The sequence below is a fragment of the Mus musculus genome, chromosome 1, assembly GCF_000001635.26.
Source record: "Mus musculus strain C57BL/6J chromosome 1, GRCm38.p6 C57BL/6J".
NCBI classification, from domain to species: Eukaryota; Metazoa; Chordata; class Mammalia; order Rodentia; family Muridae; genus Mus; species Mus musculus.
The window spans coordinates 97,204,882-97,222,453 of NC_000067.6; the positions used below are offsets into that span (position 1 = coordinate 97,204,882).

At 36.9% G+C, this 17,572-nt stretch overlaps 1 protein-coding gene across 1 annotated transcript in view; it reads left to right on the forward strand.

The window, feature by feature from the left end:
- Nucleotides 1-17,572, forward strand: part of Gm7133 (predicted gene 7133) — a 147,856-nt gene that overhangs the window by 42,188 nt on the left and 88,096 nt on the right. Inside the window, exons 5-6 of the mRNA XM_981711.4 lie at nucleotides 8,131-8,249; nucleotides 13,905-14,014. Coding sequence (XP_986805.2) covers nucleotides 8,131-8,249; nucleotides 13,905-14,014 — 229 coding nt within the window. The remainder of the gene's footprint in view (nucleotides 1-8,130; nucleotides 8,250-13,904; nucleotides 14,015-17,572) is intronic.

A 17,572-nucleotide genomic window follows, 5' to 3' on the forward strand; every position in this document is an offset into this window, starting at 1 on the left:
TACATTGAAACAAGTTCATAGCAATCATACTATAATCTAGCTTTCAGATAAAAGGTAAATTAAATATTCAAAAGGGAATAAAAAAACAAACAGCATACAAGAGCACAGAATTCAGTATTAATCCACTTCTCAGCAGAAAACTTAAACTCTATGACAATGTATTTAAATTTTATGTATTTATTTTTTGAGATTAGAGCATGTTTTTATCATTTCCCTGTTCTTTTCCTCACTCTACACCCTTTCATATACTCTTTGTCACTCTCTTTCAAAGTAATAGTTTCTTTCTCATTACTTGATGTTACTTATAAATTCCTAAATGCTTTTGTAGCACTGATAAAAAATAATGCAGATTACTTTTTATTGTTTGGAAGAAAAGAAAATCTATCCTAAAGAAATTATAAAGTAATTTACTAAAACTGAGATTAAAAAGTAAAAATTTAAAATGTAAAACTCATAGGTAAAAGTAGTTTTATAAATATAGAGTAAAATAACATAACATGATATAATATAAATTTTATGCATCAGGCATTTACCTCCATAGAAGAAATGCTATAATCTAAAGCAATAAATTTAATAACTATCTTAAATTTATTCAATACACAGATATGTTAACTCACATCAAAAAAACACTACATAGCAAGTTTTGATGATGCCTTGTCACTTTTTGAAAATGAAAAATTAGTAAAAAACACAAATGATTTCCTGAGAAGGTGGAGGAAGAGCTTTGGGAAATGAGAGAAGAACCCACATACCCAGTGCAATGGAAGTCCCTGCTTGTGTCTCTTTGTTCAGTGTTTCTCTGCTAGATTCAAATTTGCAGGATTTGATTCAGACCTTTGATTCATTTTAAATGATTTTTGGGTGAGAGAGAAAGATCTGCTTGCATCTTCTGCATATGGACATCTACTTTCCCCAGAACCAGTCTTTAAAGAAGCTGTCTATGTTCCAGCCTGTGATTTTCTCCCTTAGTTCACAATTAGACATCTGCAGTGCAGCCTTTGTTTGTTCCCATCTCTATCTTGTGGTTCATGCATTTATTTCTGCACAAATATGCAATATTAGGCACTATGAGAATGTAGTACACTGTAAGATCCAGTATCAAGATTTCTCCAGCATTGTGTTTTGTCAGACTCTGTGGCAGTTTAGGGTCTTTCTGTCTCCATTTGAATATTAGGATACTTCTTCTAATTCTGTAAATAATGTCATCAGCATTTGCTAAGTATTGAATTATATTTTTAGAAATGATTCAGTAATATGTCTGTGTACAATAAAAGAACTTTTGGAGGACTCACCATTCCTTACTTCAAGTGATACTACAGAGCAATAGTGATAAAAACTGCAGGGAATTGATACAGAGACAGACACACTGATCAATGAATAGAATTGAAGACCCAGAAATAAAACCACACACTTAGGAACACTTGATCTTTCTCAAAGGATCCAAAAGTATTCAATGGAAAATGCATGAATTTTCAATAAATGGCATTCAGAATGTAGAAAAATAAACATATACCCATATTTGTCACCTTTCACAAACCTCAAGTCAAAGTGGATCAAGAACCTCAATATAAAAGCAGGTGCACTGAATCTAGTAGAAGAGAACATGTGAAAGAGCCTTGAACTCATTGGCACAGGGGGAAATTTCCTAAACCGGACTCCAATGGATCTGGCTCTAAGATAAATAGAAAATTATAAATGGGACCTCATGAAACTGGAAAGCTTCTATAAGGCAAAGGACGTAGCCAATAGGACAAATCAACAACCTATAGATTGGGGGAAAGCCTTCACTAACTCCACATACAATGGATAACTAATATCCAAATTATATAAAGAACTCAAGAAGCTTACCACCAAGAAACCAAACAACCCAAAACAAAAAATGAGGTACAGAACTAAACAAATTCACAACAGAGAATCTCAAATGACTAAGAAGCACTTAAAGAAATGTTTAAAGTTCTCAGTCTTCTGGGAAATGCAAATCAAAATGACCCTGAGATTCCTCCTTACATCAATCAGAATGGCTAAGATCAAAACATCAGGTGACAGCACATGTTGGCAAGGATGTGGAGAAAGAGGAACACTCCTCTATTGATGGTGAGATTGCAAACTAGTAAAACCACTCTAGAAATCAAACTGGAATTTCCACAGAAAATTGGAAATAGATCTTGCTGAATAACCTGCTCTACCACCCCTGTGCACATATCCTCATCCTGTCACAGAAGCACCTGTTCCACTACGTTCATAGCAGTCTGCTGTGATAACCAGAGGGAAACAACCCAGATGTCCCACAACAGAAGAATGGATACATAAAATGTATTTCATTCATAAAATAGAATAGTAATCAGCTATTAAGTATGAGGACAACATGATTTTTGCATGCAAATGAATAGAACTAGAAAATTATTGTCCTGAGTGAGGTAACACAGACTCAAAACATGCACTGTATATACTCACCAGTAAATGGATATTAGCAAAAAAAAAAAAGTACAGAATTCCCAAAATATAGTCCACACAACTCAAGAATGCTAACAAGATGAAGAGCTCAAGTGAGAACACCTCAATCCCACTTGAGAGAGAGAACCACACAATCACAGGAGGGCAGGGAGGGAGGGAGGGACCTGGATGGGAAAAATGACAGGGTGGGAAAGAGGTGAACATAATCATGTATTGGGAGTGGGGGTAAACAGGACTGAAACCCTTAGGGCCAGAATGAAGAATCTAAACAGGCAACCTCGGGGATAAGAGGTGGGAGGGGGGAACCTCTAAAATATACCAGAGACCTGGGAGGCGAGAGACACTCAAGACTCAAATGGAGGGAGCTTAGATGAAATGCCCTACAGTGGAGAGAAGGAACTTGTAGAGTACACCTCTAATGAAAACACAGGGCATGAAGTGCATGGATAGGGTTGGACTCCCACTGTCAAAAACTCTGACCTAGAATTGTTTCTGTCTGAATGAATTGCACTAACAAAAATAGAGAAGAGCCTGAGGAAAAGGAGGTCCAGTGACAGGCCCAAAGTGCTATCCACCTCAGAGGGAAGCCCCAAGGCCTTACACTATTACTGATACTATGGTATGCTTACCAGCAGGGGCCTATCATGACTGCCCTCTGAAAGGCCCAACAAGCAGTTGAAAGAGTTGGATGCAGATATTTACACCCTACCAATGGACAGAAGTTAGTGATTCCTTTGGTTGAATAAGGAAATGCTGGAAGAAGCTGAGGAGGAGGACTCCCTATAGTAAGCACTCACAATTAACCTGGACATCCAGGATCTTTCACTGAGCCATAAACCAGGCAGCATACACCAACTGATATGAGGCTCCCACCACATATGCTGCAGAGGACTGCCAGGTCTGGACTCAGTCAGAGAAGATGCACCTAACCATCAAGAAATTGAGACCCTAGGGAGTAGGAAGGTCTTATGGAGTAGGGGGTGGTGTTGGGACATCCTCCTAGAGATGGTGGTAGGCAGTGTGAGATGTAGAATAATTGGAGGATGGCCCAGGAGGAGGATAAAATCTGGACTGAAAAAAAAAGTTTAAAGAATGAAAAAATATGTCAGTTTTCACGATATTAATTCTCCTAACTCATGAACATGGAGGACATTCCATCATTTATTATTTTTCTTTTGTTCTTCTCTAAATCTTGACAGTTATCCTAGTGTTCTATGTACTTGACCTACTGAGGATGGTCAAAAAAGTACACTTTTACTTTCATAAGTTTTCCCCTAGCTCCAATTTTTGTCTTGATTCACCTGTTAATGTGGGTGTTTTCTGATTTTTTTGTTTTTTTAGTACGCTCATTGTTGGTTCTAGGAAAGTCATTAATCTTTATGTGCCAATTTTCTGTCCTACTACCCTGTCAAAAACATTTATAATGATAATCTCTCAAGACATCTCCATGTGTCTTCAGGGTATGTTAAGTATAGAATCTTACCCTTTTAAGTAGTTTTCTTCCTTCTATGTATGATTTTTTTTCTATGTCCTTTCTTCATCCATCTACTTGGTTACTACAGAAGAGCTCTCTTGAGTAAATGTGCAGAGTTGACACTCATTTTCCATTCTTTTTTTTAATTAATTTATTTTTTTTATTTTTAATTAGGTATTTTCCTCGTTTACATATCCAATGCTATCCCAAAAGTCCCCCATGCCCACCCCCCCAAACCCCTACCCACCCACTCCCCCTTTTTGGCCCTGTCATTCCCCTGTACTAGAGCATATAAAGTTTTCAAGTCCAAAGGGCCTCTCTTTCCAGTGATGGCTGACTAGGCCATCTTTTGATACATATGCAGCTAGAGACAAGAGCTCCAGGGTACTGGTTAGTTCATATTGTTGTTCCACATACAGGGTTGCAGTTCCCTTTAGCTCCTTGGGTACTTTTTCTAGCTCCTCCATTGGGGGCCGTGTAGCCAGAAGCTGGAAAGAACCCAGATGCCCCTCAATAGAGGAGTGGATACAGAAAATGTGGTACATTTACACAATGGAGTACTACTCAGCTATTAAAAAGAATGAATTTATAAAATTCCTAGGCAAATGGATGGACCTGGAGGGCATCATCCTGAGTGAGGTAACCCAATCACAAAGGAACTCGCACAATATGTACTCACTGATAAGTGGATATTAGCCCAGAAACTTAGGATACACAAGATATAAGATACAATTTGCTAAACGCATGAAACTCAAGAAGAATGAAGACCAAAGTGTGGACACTTTGCCCCTTCCTAGAAATGGGAACAAAACACCCATGGAAGGAGTTACAGAGACAAAATTTGGAGCTGTGACAAAAGGATGGAACATCTAGTGATTGCCATATCCAGGGATCCAACCCATAATCAGCTTCCAAACGCTGACACCATTGCATACACTAGCAAGATTTTGCTGTAATGACCCAGATATAGCTGTCTCTTGTGAGACTATGCCGGGGCCTAGCAACCAGAAGTGGATGCTCACAGTCAGCTGTTGGATGGGTCACTTTCCATTCTTATCTGCAGAGGAAAGGCTTTCAGGTTGCCCTTGTTTAGATCAGGCCTTCCTGTAGCCATGGCTTACGACCTCTATTATACTTGAGGGTACATGGCTCTTCTGATACTTTCTTTTAGGTTTAACTAAAAGAGTGGTTGAATTTTTCCATAATAACTTTTTATTAAATTATTTATTTACATTCCAAACATTGCCCCCTTCCTGGTACCCCCTCCCAGAGTTCCTATCTCCCTACCCCACATCCCTTTACCTCTGAGAGGGTGCTTGCCACACACCTCCACTTCACACCCCCCAGCACCTCCTTTTCCTGGGCATCAAGTCTCTACAGGATTAGGCACATCCTCTCCCACTGAGGCCAGAAAGGCAGTGCTCTGCTGCATATTTGCCTGGGCCAAGGGAGAGGGCATGTATGCTCCTGGATTGCTGCCTAAGTAGTCTTGCTTAATTGACTCTGTTGACCTAACACTTTTACTAGGCATTGAGATAGTTGTGATTATTTTTTGGTCTTTGATATATTTATGCATTTACTAAAAGTTATCGACAACAAAAACTTTTGTATTTAAATACCCTCATAGTTAAAAGTTGACCTTCTTTCATATTCCATGATATTTTTTCTTTATTTCAGAATTAAAACTTCACTTTTTTAGCATTTGAATTTTTGTGGATGGTTTTACACTTGTCTTTAAGCATATTCCCCACACACACACACATGCACACACACAAACACTTTGAAGCTGAAGAGAGAGGTGAGTAGTAATGAGCACTTGTTCTTTCAGAGGACCTGGTGTTCCCAGCACTTTCTTGGTGGCTCACAACCATTTGTAACCATAAATTCTGGGTGTGTGTGACAGCCTCTTCTGAATCTGCATACAGTGCACTACATACATGCATGAAATACACTCATATACATCAAATAAATGAATGTAAAAAAGATTTTAAGAATCCAATAATTATTTAAAACATTATGTATGTTTGTTTTAATCATTTAGGGATAAGATTTACAGAAGTCAGTGAATATTTTATTACTGATATTTTCAAGTCCACACCATGGGAAATCTTAGCTGGGAGATAGAGAGATGCCCCAGCGGAGAGTATGACCACTGGATGTGCTTGCAGGGAACAGGGTTAGGTTAATAGTCTTCCTGGTAAATCCAGCATTCTGATGACAAGCATAGCACTTAGATTTCAACTAAACTTAAGAGTCAAATTGGGAAGCATTATTACTATTCCATGAAAGAAAACAGCATGCTGTGATGTTTCTCTAGTCCTTTAAACATTGTCCAAAAAGGTTTGTTATAGATTTTATTAAATATGTATTTTAAAACTAGTATATGGGGCTTTCAAACAGTTTGCTGAATGTTGTATAGTAGAATCATAAATTTTTAGTTTTCAAACTGCTTATTTCTACCATAAGGAAATACTTTGATTTCAACATGTAGCTGGTACATATGATCACCCTGTCAAAAATGTTGCTTAGCTTTAATAGTTAAAGGTTTTTCATTTAGTTCAGGCCCCAGTTCTTTAGGCAAAAATATACACATAGAATGTGTCACATGTAATATGTTATTAAAAACATATTGGTAGATTCACAGTACCAGGAAACGTAAAACTTGTGGATATTACAAACAACAGGGAGCCAGTGACAGTGGCAATCTATGTATTCTTGAGAATACATAGGGTTTGGAGGATTAAGGTGAGCCTGTTCAGCATAGAGTGACCTTGAAGTCTTTCAAATTAAGGTAGGGAGTTCTTAATTACAGAGGTCCTGTTTGGCATGGAGAAGGAATTGGGTTTAATCAAAAGAACCACAATAAATAAACAACAATAAACAGATAATAAAAAAGAGGGAAATGTCTAGTTCTTATGGATGCTACATATTAACATATGACAATCAGATATTAGAAACAAAGATTGGGACCATACATGATTGCGGTGGATACCTATATTCCCAAATAACACCCCCAAATGAAGAGGAGTTGTATCAGCAGTGAATACCACGGTGAACACTTGCACATTTGATGAAAGGAAATCTAAGAAACTATTCAAGTGCTGTAGGAGAAGAGCTCCCCTAGAACCAACTAGGGCACAAGAGAGCATCTTTCCTACACTGTTAGTGAGGACTTTAGTTCATAATAAAGGTGTGTTCAGTTGTATTTTATGTGTGGGAGTGGTCTAGCAGCATATGTGTGTCTGCATGATGTGTGTGAAGTGGTAGAGCGTTGAGTCCTCTAAACTTACTGATGACTTTTAGCCACCATATTGTTACAGGAAACCACACCCTGTTCCCTGCAAGCACATCCAGTGGTCATAATCTCTGCTGGGGCATCTGTCTATCTCCCAGCTAAGATTTTTCATGTATGTGGAGCTGAAAATGTTATTAATAAAATATTCATTGACTTCTGTAAATCTTATCCCTAAATGATTAAAACAAACAAACATACATATATACATTTAAAAAAAACAACTCTTGGTAAGTTTGAAAATTATTCTACTGGGCTCAGAATTGATTAAAGAGACGAGATACAGAGAGCTCATAGACAGTCAGTGAGACAGAAATGTAGCAAACGCCAGCACAGGGTATTTCATATCCCCTCCCTGCCTTGCCACCTACTAAGCTTTGTGAATAGCAAAAGTAACCTTAAGTAGAATTCAAATGAGTCCAACAGGAAAACTGGAAAGAATGCAGAAGTAGCCAATACACTTAGCACAAGGGGCCTGAAGGGAGGGCTTGCTGGTGTCCTGTGTCCTCAAGGGTCAGATGCCATCAACAAGAAAAGCAGTGCAACCTAAGGAGCAAGGTTTCTTGCTATAGAGGTCCAGGTGAAAAATTAAAGAAGCCAGAAAAAGAAACAAGTCTTGGTTTTCCAGAGGCACAGATTAAAGAGAGAAAGTTTTATAACTAGGAACAAGCAGGACCTTTTGCTGCCTGAGTCATGACACTGAAACGGGAAGTGGGTAAATGAGGCTATGATGGGAGAAAAAACAAAACAGTGACAGTGAATGCTGACAACTGGCTCTTGTCAGCAAAGCCCCAAATTCATAGTGACAAATTACAAGTAAATATAGATAAACAGAAAATTCTAGCAACAAATTATGATTTTTTTTAAGTTAAAGCTTCTAACTGAAATTTTCTCTATTTCTTTGTACAAGTGGACATGTTCAAAGGTTTCGAATATTACAGAGTGGTTGGTGGAAATCTTTTATTTTTGTTGGTTCACTCTCACTTTGTACAACTTTACCACTGTTGTGTTTTCCATCTAATTTACCCGGTGAGTATAAAATATATATATAATTAGTCACAGTATTTTTTTACCCTTTGCTCCCATTCTCAAAGCACAGATAAACTAATTTCAAAATGAGTATAAGCATACTCCCCTTGGCATTGCTCTTTGACCAAGGAATATTATTGTTTTGTTGTTTTTGTTTTTATCAAATCAAGCAGGATCACATCCAAATATTATATTTATGAGCTATATTTTTATGTGTATTTATTTTTGTTATTCATTATTTCTTTATGTTATCCTCTTATTTGAAGTTCATAGATGCTTTTAAATATGGGAGTATGCTTAAATCTATTTAGCCATTGTTAGTCACTTTCTCTATTGTAATAGAACTTATTGAATGAATCAGTCTCTCTCTCTCTCTCTCTCTCTCTCTCTCTATATATATATATATATATATATATATATATGCATATATGTGTGTGTTTGTGTATGTCTGTATATATATTATGATTATATTATTTATATATATATTATCATATATGTTATATATTTAATTAGAATGACTTACAAGTTCTGGCGCATCTAATCCAACAGTGTTTATCCATGAAAAGATGGTCAGTAGTTACTCTGTCCATGAGTCTAGATGCCTCAGCTGCTCTTAAATACATACTGAAATTACAAAGTATGCTCTAATGAAGGAGCTAGAGAAAGGACTCAAGGAGCTGAAGGGGTCTGCAGAATCATAGGAACAACAATATGAACTGACCAGTACCCCCAGAGCTCCCAGGGACTAAATCACCAACCAAAGAGTATACATGGTGGGACTCATGGCTTCAGCTGCATATGTAGCAGAGGATGGCTTAGTTGGTCATCAATAGGAGGAGAGGCCCTTGGTTCTGTGAAGATGCTATGTCTCAGTGTAGGGGAATGCCAGGCCAGGATGCAGGAGTGGGTGGGTTGATGAATAGGGGGAGGTGGAGGGGGTAAGGGGAGGGAGTTTTCCGAGAGGAAACCAGGAAAGGGAATAACATTTGAAATGTAAATAAAGAAAATTAATAATAATAATAATAATAATAATAATAATAATAATAATAATAATACAAATAACAAAATAGGCTCTAATGTCAGTGTAGGAATGGATTTGCTAGTAAAGAAGGCACGAAAAGGCAGGGAAACAGGAAAAGACATCAGGGAAAAGTCTAAATGTTCAGGTTGAGTTCTTAAAGAAATAAATCGAAATTTAGGATGAAAGTGTTATATACACAAACATTTGGGAAATAGCTGAAACATTTCTGTAGAGGAAATCTCATCATTAACATAGCCTATGTTGGAGCTCTTTTCTTTTCTTTTCTTTTCTTTCTTTCAAAGATTCATATGTCTTTCCCTTCCAATTGTGGTGATTTAAGGTGTGTGCCATCACATATGGCTAAATAATAAGTTTTCAAAGAAATACAAATACAGAATGAATAGTTAAAGAACATTTGGTATCTTTTTCCATATGGAAATGCAAATTTATCCTGCATTAAAATTCCATCTCAATGTGGTCAGAGTAGCTGTACTCAAGAGAATTTATGCTTATGAGAATGTGGGGAAAGAAAAACCTTTACTCAGTGCTGGCGGCAATATAAAACTTCTAAAATTACTCTGGAAGTTTTTCCCTCCAAAAATTCAGAACATCTGGGACTGGAGAGATGTTTTAGCTGCTGAGAATGTATACAACTCTTGCAGAGGACCTGAGTTTGCTCACAACTACCTGTACCTGAGCTACACAGGAAATTGTTCATGTGCATATATTTTCTCTCACAAAAATTTATATACGATAAGAAATCTTTTCCAAAAAACTGAAAATAAAACTATGATGTAACATAATTAAATGACTCTCCCGTAGGTATGCCTAAGTAGTTGTGAATACTTCCTCATTATTTACAATCACTCGAAGATGGAACTAATCTAGATATTTGTAAACTGTTTGATAGGATAAAGAAAATATAGTTCTATGCACAGAGGAATTTTATTCAGCTGTAAAGAAAAATAACATCATGAGAGCACCAGGAATCCTTATGTTAAATCAAACCACTGAAACTCAGAAAGACTAATACCAAATATTTTTCTTCAATAAATGGGATATAAATACAAAAAGTTCATGTACCTACACATGCTTGTAATTAGTACGTAGGTATTTGTGTGTGCATGTGTGCAGGGGTATTGTGGGTGTGATAACTAGGGTTGGTGGATGGGTGGAGAAACACACTCATAGAAGCAGGGAGAGGGAGAATGTAATAGGGTGTTTCCAGGAAGGAGGGAAACCAGGAAAGGGGATAATATTTGAAATGTAAATAATGAAAATATCCAATAAGAAAAAGAAAAAGTGCCAAAAAGACAAGATATGTATGATAAGAACTTCAAGTCTCTGAAGGAAGAAATCAAAGAAGATCTCAGAAGACAGAAATATCTCCTATGCATATGGATTGGCAGGATTAATATAGTAAAAATGGCCATATTGCTGAAAGCAATCTACAGATGCAATGCAATCACCATTAAAATTAGAACTCAATTCTTCATAGAGTTAAAAAGAACAATTTGGAAATTCATTTAAAATAACAACAAACCCATAATAGCAAAAACTATTCCCAACAATAAGAGAACATCTGGCAGAATCACCATCCTTGACCTCAAAATATATTACAAACAGAGCAATAGTGATTTAAAAAAAACTGTATAGTGTTGGTAGAGAGACAGTCAGGAAGAACAATGGAATAGAACTGAAGACGCAGAGATGGACCCACACACATATGGCCACTTGATATTTGACAAAGGACTTAAAACCTTCAAGTGGAAAAAAGACAGCATTTTCAACAAATTGTGCCTGTTCAACTGGAAGTTGGCATGTAGAAGAAGGCACATTGAACAAATCTTATCTACTTGAATAAAGCTCAAGTTAAAGTGGATCAAGGACCTCCACATAAAACCAGATACACTGAAACTAATAGAATAGAAATTGGGGAAGATCCTTGAACACGTTAGCACAGGGGAAATTTTCTTGAATAGAACTCCAATGGCTTATGCTCTAAGATCAACAATCCACAAATGGGACCTCAAAAAGTTGCAAAGCTTCTGTAAGGCAAAGGACCCTGTCAGAGGACAAAACAAAAACCAACATATTGGAAAAGATCTTTACCAATCCTACATCCAATAGAGGGCTAATATCCAATATATACAAAGAACTCAAGAAGTTAAATACCAGAGAATCACATAGCCCTATTAAAAAATGGGATACATATCTTAGGGTCCAAAGACCTGTCCTATTTATCTAATACAAGTTGAAAATCACGATGTTATTAGGTAGTGTAGTGGCTTGTATTACATGATGACAGTTAAAAGTAATGCTAAATTTTAAGAAATATTATAATTACTGGACACCATTAAAATTAACCCTTAATGCTAAACTGTTCATAGAGAGAGAGGAATTTAAGCCAAGTGTCTTTAAAAAAATACCTTTAAACTGAGGCAAGTTTGGTCTTTATCATAAAAAGGTAGGTAACTTTCCAAAGCAAATATTTACATTTAAAGCAAAAGATTTAGCATATGTACACACACAAGAACCAATGGCAGATAGCTGAGTGTGCGGTGAGGTAGGAAATCCATTGACTTGTATAAGATTTTACACTTTGTAAACCAGAGAAGTTTTCATGTTATTTTATGTTAAGTTGAAGTCTAATCTTACAAATACCCAATATCTGTGTTGGGACATATAATGAGGATGTTACATTGAATTCTCAGGTGAAAATTTAAGTTATGAAAGCATCTATTTTGAATTTGTAAATATTTTAACTTTTATTAAGGCATGGATTAAACTATTATTGACACCTGTTGGGTAGAGTGATAATTTAAAGCCAGGATGGTAAAAGATGACATACTGATTGTAAAACTAATAATAAAATATTGATTTTTTTAAATCTCTCATAATATAATTTTTCTAACTGCAATAATACCACTGAACTTATGAAAAGAAAAGAAAAAGGGGTACAGAATTAAACAAAGAATTTTCAACTGAGGAATATTGAATGGCCAAGAAGCACCTAAAGAAATGTTCAACATTCTTAGTCATCAGGGAAATGCAAATCAAAACAACCTTGAGATTCCACCTCATATCAGTCAGAATAACTAAATCAAAACCTTATGTGACAGCAGATGCTGGCAAGGTTGTTGAGAAAGAGGCACACTCCTCCATTGCTGGTAGGATTGCAAGCTGATACAGCCACTCTGGAAATCAGTCTGCCTGTTCCTCAGAAAATTAGACATATTACCTGAGCAACCAGCTATACCACTCCTGGGAGTATAACCTAAAGATGCTCCAACATACAACAAGGACACATGCTCCACTATGTTCATAGCAGCCTTATTTATAAAAGCCAGAAGATGGAAAGAATCCAGATGTCCTTCAAAAGAGTAATAGATACAGAAAATGAAATTCTTAGGCAAATGGATGGAACTGGAAAATATTATCCTGAGTGAGGTAACTCATTGACAAAATAAAACACATGGTATGCACTCACTAATAAGTGGATATTAGCCCAGAAACTCATAATACCCAAGATAAAATTCACATTCCACATGAAGCTCAAGAAAGAAGACCAAAGTGTGGGTGCTTCAGTCCTTCTTAGAAGGGAGAACAAAATACTCATGGGAGCAAATACAAAGACAAATTGTGGAGCAGAGACCGAAGGAAAGTCCATCCACAGACTGTCCCACCCGGAGATCCATCCCATATACAGACACCAAACACAGACACTATTATGGATGTCAGAAGTGAATGCTGACTGGAGCCTGATATAGCTGTCTCCTGAGTGGCTCTGCCAGAGCCTGACAAATGCAGAGGTAGATGCTCACAACCAACCATTGGTCTGAGCATGGTGTCCTGAATGGAGGACTTAGAGAAAGGATTGAAAGAGCTGTAGGGGTTTAAAATCCATATGAAGAACAACAATGTCAACCAACCAGACCCCCAAGAGCTCCAGGGACTAAACCACCAACCAAGGAGTACACATGAAGGGACCCATGTCTCCAGTCGCATATGTAGCAGAGGATGGCCTTGTCGGGCAGCAATGGAAGGAGAGGCCCTAGGTCCTGTGAAGAAGGCTAGATGACCCAGTGTAGGGGAATGTGAGAGTAAGGAGATGGAAATGGGTGGGTGGTGGAACATGCTCATAGAAGCAAGGAGTGAGGTTATGGGATAGGGGGATTCTGGAGTGGAAACCGAGAAAGGGGATACCATTTGAAATATAAATAAAGAAAATCTTCAATTAAAAAATGGATAAAATAATTTGTGATACATAAAACTCATTTTGGAGTGGCCATTTTTGAGGTGTTTCATCATATGTTATTTATTGAATATGGCTATTGAATTCTCCATTAATTTATGAATTAATTCAGCCATAGATGCCACACTTTCAGCAGTTAAGAGACACATAGTGGCTACCTACATATGTGAAAATTTTTCATTATCAAAGAATCGATTTGCCAAAGCACTACTGTTGTTGAAGAATTTGCCTTCTAAAACACACAAAGCTTTATTGTGTTTAACATAAATCACTTGCCATTCAATGACAAATGTGATTATTATAATGTGTGCACATGAATGATGTATATATTCATACTGACTTTGATATAAGTAAAGATTATTTTCCTTGTTACCTATAGGTGCAAACAAGCTAAGACTTGAGAAAAGAAAGGAACCTCCCAGGATTGACAGGAGACTTAAAGATAAAGAAATTAAGCCTAATTTGAAAGGTGTTCTTCATGCTACTTGGGTAAAGTAAAATATTTCTGTTAACAAGCCAGTTGAATTCAACTGTGAAATTTTCTTATAGAGTTAAGAATATGACAAGGTCCTTATTACAAGTTGGAACATCTTCTGGGTATATGCGCAAGAGAAGAATTGCTGGATCTTCTGGTAGTACTATGTCCAATTTTCTGAGGAACCGCCAGACTGATTTCCAGATTGGTTGTACCAGCTTGCAATCCCACCAACTATGGAGGAGTGTTTGTCTTTCTCCACATCCTCGCCAGCATCTGCTCTCACCTGAATTTTTGATCTTAGCCATTCTGACTGGTGTGAGATGGAATCTCAGGGTTCTTTTGATTTGCATTTCCCTGATGATTAAGGATGTTGAACATTTTTCAGGTGCTTCTCAGACACTCAGTATTCCTCAGCTGATAAATGCTCCACTATGTTCATAGCAGCCTTATTTATAATAGCTAGAAGCTGGAAAGAACCCAGATTTCCCTCAACAGAGGAATGGATTCAGAAAATGTGGTACATTTGCACAATGGAGTACTACTCAGGAATTAAAAACAATGAATTCATGAAATTTTTAGGCAAATGGATGCATCTGGAGGATATCATCCTGAGAGAGGTAACCCAATCACAAAAAAACACACATAATGTGCATTCACTGATAAGCAGATATTAGCCCAGAAACTTAGAATATCCAAGATATAATTTGCAAAGCACATGAAACTCGAGAAGAAGGAAGACCAAAGTGTGGATACTTTGTTCCTTCTTAGAATGGGGAACAAAATACCCATGGAAGAAGTTACAGAGATAAAGTTCAGAGCTGAGACAGAAGGAAGGACGATCCAGAGACTGCCCCACCTGGGAATCTATCCCATATACAACCACCAAACCCAGACACTATTGCGTATGCCAACAAGATTTGCTGACAGGACCCTGATATAGCTCTCTCTTGTGGGGCTATGCCAGTGCCTGGCAAATACAGAAGGGGATGCTCACAGTCATTTATTGGTTCGAACCCAGGGCCCCTAATGAAGGAGTTAGAGAAAGTACCCAAGGAGCTAAAGGGGTCTGCAACCCTATATGAGGAACAACAATATGAACTAACCTGTACCCCCCGCCCCCCCCCCCCCCCCCGCCCAGAGCTTGTGTCTCTAGTTACATATGTTGCAGAGGATGGCCTAGTTGGCCATCAATGGGACGAGAGGCCCTTGGTCTTGCAAAGATCATATGCCCCAGTACAAGGGAATGCCAGGACCAGGAAGCAGGAGTGGTTGGGTTGAGGAGCAGGGCAGAGGGAGGGTATAGGGGGCTTTGGGGATTTGAAATGTAAATGAAGAAAATACCTAATAAAAAAGTTAAAAAATAAAAAAATAAAATAGAAACAACAAAAAAGAAATGTAAATGAAGAAAATATGACAAGGTATTTCATTTAAATTTGCATGAAAAGTTTGGAGTCTCTTAGATAAATTATGAAATTATACATTTCTTTATAATGGAAAGAAATAGCTCCCTTATTTGATATGACTAAAGACAGGTGTAGTGTTAGAGGATAATGATGCACAACTAATAATTTTTATTTATTTTTAATTGATTTGATACAATTTGGGGTTTCTTCTCTCTGAAGAAATAAAGATGACATGTAACAAAATAACATGAATTGGATGAACTCTGTATGTCAGTATACAGCCTCCCACACACAAAAATAATATCACAATATTTAAACCAAAATGCTTTGTTTCTGTGGATTATAAACAGGTCTGTCATAATAATAACAGACATAGGTGTGCATCTGGAATCTCCTCCTCTTTCTCAAATTCCTGTTCTGAATATTCTTTTCTATTTATAATATTCTTTCTGGCATATATATTGCATGGTTGTAATTTTCACATCATTTTCATTCATAGTTAGTGAATATTACACTGTGAAGAACACTTCCAAGAGTCTTGAAAATAACATCAATTGAATTTTCCTAACTCACATTAGATCTTGCATTCTCACATTGCATATATTTCCAATTTTTAGTCATTTTCTATTTCCTAGAGATATTTATTTTTTCATTGTTCATTTATTAACTCAAACCATCCCTATCATTTTTAGAAGATATTTTAGTTTACAATTAAAATATATTAAATTCTCTACTCTCTTTCCCTTTCTTACCCCTTTCCATTTCTATGTATACCAAACACCTTTCTCTTAACTGTAGAGAAAGAATTACGGGAAAATAGGAACAATGAGAGAGAGAGAGAGAGAGAGAGAGAGAGAGAGAGAGAGAGAGAGAGAGAGAGAGAGAGATCCTAAATACCCTTGTCCCTATTCATTTCAAAGTATGTAAGGTATTTCTGTTGCCTCTAGTCCTTTCGTTGATACATAACATCTCAGGATATAAGGACTGTAGTTGGTTTATTTATCATTTACTTAAGAGTGAATCTCTGCATATCAGTAAATATATACCATATTTATCTTTCTGGGTCTTGGATACCTCACTAAGAATGGTTTTCTTGTTCCATCCAATTGCTTGTGAATTCCACGATGTCATTATTTTTAACAGCTGAGGCACACTTCATTGTGTAAATTTACCACATATCTCTTATCCATTCTTCTGTTGAAGGACATGGCATCCAAGAATCCGTAGAGATAGTGCTTTTACTATAGTGCTTGTGATGAGGAATTAGGTCTACTTTTGTTTTAGAGAATCCTCAGTACAGTTTCCTAGACCATATGTTAAGTTGGTTCTTTCCCTTCTTTAGATTTATTTTGTTCTTTGTATATTATCTCCATCTCTCATTTATATTTGAGAAGATTTTTCCCACTTAGCATGATATCAGTTCATTGTGTGAACGGTTTCCTTTGTAGAAAAGAAGCATTTTGATCTCATGAAATTCCACATCCCCACTGTTTACATTATTTCTCAAGTCACTGAAATTATATTTAGAAATATCTTTCTTATCTTTAAATGAACTACTTATTTTATCCTCTAGTAGTTTCAGAGATTCAGGTATAATACTGTGGTGGGTCATTGATCCATTCATAACTGATTTTTGTACAGGGTGAGAGACAAAGATTGCACTTTATTCTTATACCTACAGATGTCCAGTTTTTCCAGCAACATTTGCTGAAGACAATACCTTCTCCAATCTGTATTTTGGAGATCATTTGTCAAAACCACAGTGGCTCTAGTTGCATGCAATTATATCTGGTCGTCTACTACATTGACTACCAGGTCTGTTTTTGTGCCAATACCATGCTCTTTTATATTAAGATGCTATAGACTAACTTGACATCACATACAGTGATACCTCAACCAGTGTTCTTATTTTTCAGGTTGGTTGTGGCTCTCCTTGGTCTTTCTACTTCCATGTTAATTTTGAGATTTTCTTGTTTGTTACTGTGAAGAACTGAGCTAGCATTTCTTGGGTGTGTTTGTGTGTGTGTGTGTGTGTGTGTGTGTGTGTGTGTGTGTGTGTGTGTGTGTAATCATTCATTCAGTGACTGTCCTGGACTCACTTTGTAGACCAGACTGGCCTTGAACTTAGAAATCTGCCTGCCTCTGCCTCCCAAGTGCTGAGATTAA